Here is a 4,780-nt window from a genome sequence, read left to right as displayed (position 1 = left end):
GGTCAGGTGACCTGAAAACACTACATTAAAGACTATAAATGACACTGCAATTAATTTGCATGGTTATGTTATAATCTATATAAGGATATTATCTGAATGGATATCATTGTCAGATACATTAATATCTTCTATCATATGGTTTGCAGATTAATATTCCGAAACTAATAGAAAGTGTCCGAATATTTACCACCACTCAATTGTCTTTAGAATTGTCAAGAATATCATTACTATATTTATTGGGACACATCAATATTGTGAGGATTATTACTATGTCAACACATTGATCATTCGAGCATTTGCGGGTAAAATTACATACCCTAGCTATTACTTTACATATTATTTACTTTTTAATAAATCACATTTTTTCAAGCATAAAAACATTGAATATCATATATGTAACATTAAAATATATTACTACTTTTTAATGATATTGAACTAAATCGAGGACCCCAATGTAACATTGAAATCTCACATCTTTATGTTAGATCTCTCAGAACCAAACTTGATATCATTGAAGCAGAATTACATGAAAGTGACATATTATGTCTTACTGAAACACACCCTCTCCAAATATAACTGATCCTGAAATGACACTTAACTCCCATTCCCATAACATTCACAGACTTGATAGAAAAACTGGACCAGGGGGAGGAGTAATTATTTATCACAAAGATACAGTACATACTGGAAGAAGAATTGATTTTGAGCATGAAGATATAGAAATGATATTAAGTATTATTCAATAAGCAAAAAATATTCTTAGGATGTATTTGTAGACCTGAATCAAATGTTGAATATTGGGATAAATTGGACTATGTTCTCGATAATGCATGTAACACATCACTTAACATCATAATAACTGGGGATATAAATGTAAATATGTTGAATATACCTACTAACCACCATTTAAATAGACTAATGGTAAAATATAACTTTACAAATCTAATTATTAAACCTACCAGGATAACACAAACTACTGCAACTGCTATTGATATTTTATTCACTAATTAATTTTACCTGTTCTTATTCTGTATTTAAGCAAAAATCCTACCAGAATGATTGCTTACAGATGATGGTGATTCTGCATCTTGTGACATCCTTGACTTGTAGTCCGTCACTGCTGTCATTCTAGTCGCGAAGCCTCATTTGACGTCATCAGGTGATGGCCAGCCCTCTTCAGATGTTTCGACCCTTAATCACTACATCCTCCGGCTGGTGGGTCAGTAGTGGTGGCCAAACCACTACTCGTCTATGTCGGCTTCCACATCGGCTCATCTCGTTTGTGCCATAGCCAGCACGATGCTCTCTCTGCAGCTTCTCCCAATCGTCTGATGGCGGTAGCTCTTGCCCTCCCAGTGAGTCCTATTGACCGTAGTGTCCTCCACACTGACTGTGCGGGGAAACCTCTACAGCCAACCTCCACTGGAAAGAGCCATACTGTCCATCCTCTGCTCCTGCACTTTTCCATCAGCTCATCATACTTGGCTTTCTTCCTCTCGTGAGCTTCCTCGCAGCCTTCCTCCCATGGTACGGTGAGCTCTATGGCGATGAGGTGTCTGGATTGCTCTGTCCAGATTACCATGTCAGGCCTCAGTGTTGTTTCCACTATTCCTGGAAACACAAGCTTCCTGTCAAGGTCAACCTTCATCTCCCATGTTGACGCCCGTTCAAAGATGGATGAGGTGCTTCGAGGCTTCACTGTGGCTTTCTCCCCTGGTTTCACAAACTTGATACCAGCCTGGTTTGTTCTTACACCAGTTCTTTTCTTCCTTCTCTCCACTTCAAGGATATCCGCTAGGACCCGCAAGACGTTGTCGTGCCTCCATCGGTATCTACCCTGTCGTAGTGCTTCTTTGCAACCAGACAAGATATGAGCCATTGTTCCTCTTCCTCCGCATAGCTTGCAGCAAGGATCCTCCGTCAATCCCCACTGATGCAGGTTAACAGGAGATGGTAGCGTGTCATACACGGATCGTAGCAGAAATGATATCCGGAAGGGCTCCATTCTCCATATTTCAGCCCACGTCATCTTCCTCTCTGGGAGATTCCATCTGGTCCACGCACCCTGTTTGCTGAGTTCTACAGATTTCCCTCTCCTCCTTTCCTCCTCAATCCTTCTGATTTCTTTCTGCACCATTTGCCGTCTTTCTTGGGTATTTGCTTTCTCCCACTGCTGGAAATGAGAGAAGCCAACTCCTTGTCTTCCGACGCAGGTATTCCCGATGATATCCTTCAACTCGAGCATACTCTCTGCTTCACCAACTGCAGTGCTTGCTGACCACTTTCTCCCTGTTCTTGTCTGTATCCCTGCCTCGCTGATTTTCACGTCTTTGGAGTCCCTCAGAGTCATCACCAGCCTGCATTTTGCTACCTTGAACTCTTCAACGACCGATTTGAATGGTAGTTGTAGTTCTGCCGAACAACTGTACAGCCCAACTGATGTGAAACTTGGTGGGACCCCAAGCCACTTCCGCAGGTACCCATTCACCATCTTCTCTAACCCTTCTACTGTTGAGGTTGGTATTTCATACAGTAGCAGCAGCCATGTGAGCCTTGGTAGCATGCCATGCTGGTATATCCATGCTTTGTACTTTCCAGGAAGTCCCGACTTGTGGATCTTCTTCATCCACTGGCGCACTTGGCTTTGGGTGTTCTTGTGGTTCTGGCTGTCACTGAGTGTGTCGTCAAACCATTTCCCTAGGCACTTTATGGGGCTGCCAATGATTGAAGGTATCTCCTCCTCTTGGACCTTCAGTACAAACTGTCGGCTGAGTCTGCCATTCCTCATAATCATGCAACGTGATTTCCGAGGTTTGAACTGCATCCGTGCCCATGTAACTACCTCCTCCAGCGCGGACAAGACCCATCTGGCCTGTACATGTGTGGTGGTAGTGATCGTTAGGTCATCCATGAAGCCTCTATTGGCTGGTTGGTAGATGCCAGACTCCATTCTAGGTCCTCTGGTTTCTCTCTCTGCTGCCTTGATGATGATATTCATTCCCATGATGAAGAGTATAGGTGAAATGGTACATCCTGTAACTATTCCCTTTTCCAGGTCTTGCCACGCTGTAGTGCTTTCCCCAACTGTAAACCGCAACTGTATCCCTCCGAAGTAGCTCATTATCATTTTCCGGATGTGCTCCGGAATATGATAATGGTCCAGGGCTGCCTCAATCAGTTTGTGTGGTACAGATCCATAGGCGTTTGCAAGATCTAACCATACCACTGTCAGGTTACCTTTTTTCTGCTTGGCTTCTCTGATCAGTTGGCTGATGACGCTTGTATGTTCTACGCATCCTGAAAACCCAGGGATTCCTCCCTTCTGACTTGAGGTGTCGACGTAACTGTTTTCCACCATGTAGGCTGTCATGCGCTTGGCAAGTATCGAGAAGAAGATCTTTCCTTCGACACTCAGCAGCGATATGGTCCTAAATTGTTCAACTGTCTTGGAGTCTTTCTCTTTAGGAGCAAAGATTCCCTCTGCTTTCTTCCAGCACGCCGGTATGGTCCCTTTCTTCCATACTTTACAGATTAGCTGCCACAGTCTTCTTAGCAGTCTTGGACATTTCTTGTAAACCCTGTACGTTATCCCACTTGGTCCTGGGGCTGATCCTGATCTTGCCTTTTTCACCACATCTTGAATCTCTTTCCAGGTAGGAAGTTTGGTATCCAATGGTGCACTTGGGGCCTCTACCTCTAAGATTCTTGGACAATATCCTAAAGGTTCTGCTCTCCTGTTGTCTGAATGGACACCTTTGAGATGAGCTTCCACTTCCTCCTTCGAGCTTTCCAGATGGCCTGATCTCTCTGCTCCTAGCAAAGTTTTTGAGAACTGGAATGGATCTTTAACAAAATCTGCTCTTCTCTTCGCTCTCTCCTTCCTTCCCTTCCTTAGTCTTTCTGCATTCCTTAGGCGGCGAAGTGTCTCCCTAAGGTCGTCTCTTATCTGCTGTATCCCAACTTTTTCACTCTCTGGTGCTGTTTTAAACCTCTTTCCTAATTCCCTCAGCTCCTTTCGTAGTTGTTTGATCTTACGTTCCCTCCTGTTCTCCTTTGTTGTCTTTGCTCTGGGTTGTGTTCTGGATGTTTCCACTCCGAATCGCTCTTTGCATACACTGTACACAATTGACGTCAGTGCTTCTACTTTCCTCTCCACATTCCCCTGTAGAGTGGTCTCCAAAATAGCCTCCAGGTCCTGATCAAGATTTCGCCAAGCTGCCTCGTCATTTGTCTTGGGCCACTGCACTTTGTCTAATCTCCTGTCCCTCACTGCTTGAACACCATGGGCGCTCGCTTCATTCAAGTTACCAATGCTGCCATCTGGCGACACCGAAGCTTGGAGGCTCTCTGTACTATGGTTTGACTCCTGACTGAGTTCCTCCTGCGTCTCACCAGATTCATTGCTGATATCTGTGCGCTGCGTTAGTATCTCCCTATGGCCACATTTGGTCCTTGCCTGATGGATTTTCAGCCCTCTGCTGTTCTTGCATATCTTTCCACAATGGCATCGTGCTTCGACTGGCTCTCCACTTAACGTTGTTTGGATCATCGTTGTGTTTGTCCGTGTCCTGGTCGTTTCCGTTTGATCTGTCCGAGTGAGCCTCTCATCCTCCCCCCCTCTCGGGAGGCTCTGGGGGTGTTGCTCTTTTCTTTGTTCTGTAGCTTGATATAGGTGCCCCCTTGCGGGAGCTATACTTCGAGTTGCTGACACAAAGTACCCTGCTCCAGTCTGTTTCTGGATGTCATCTGTCTCTCCAGCGTCACTGGTCTTCCCCAGTTT

At 44.7% G+C, this 4,780-nt stretch overlaps 1 protein-coding gene across 1 annotated transcript; it reads right to left on the bottom strand.

The window, feature by feature from the left end:
- Positions 1 to 1,249: 1,249 nt before the first annotated feature.
- Positions 1,250 to 4,549, bottom strand: LOC110447817. The gene has a single exon (XM_021493757.1). It carries the CDS (start codon positions 4,547 to 4,549, stop codon positions 1,250 to 1,252), a length of 3,300 nt encoding a protein of 1,099 aa, XP_021349432.1.
- Positions 4,550 to 4,780: the final 231 nt, after the last annotated feature.

The sequence above is a fragment of the Mizuhopecten yessoensis genome, unplaced genomic scaffold (genome assembly GCF_002113885.1).
Source record: "Mizuhopecten yessoensis strain PY_sf001 unplaced genomic scaffold, ASM211388v2 scaffold3621, whole genome shotgun sequence".
In the NCBI taxonomy this organism is placed as follows: Eukaryota; Metazoa; Mollusca; class Bivalvia; order Pectinida; family Pectinidae; genus Mizuhopecten; species Mizuhopecten yessoensis.
Note: the sequence above shows the minus strand (reverse complement) of the source record. Positions and strands in the feature narration are given on the sequence as shown.

Bases quoted from the DNA above. Each gene is read 5' to 3' on its own strand.
- LOC110447817 (XM_021493757.1), bottom strand. From the start codon at position 4,549: ATGATCCAAACAACGTTAAGTGGAGAGCCAGTCGAAGCACGATGCCAT.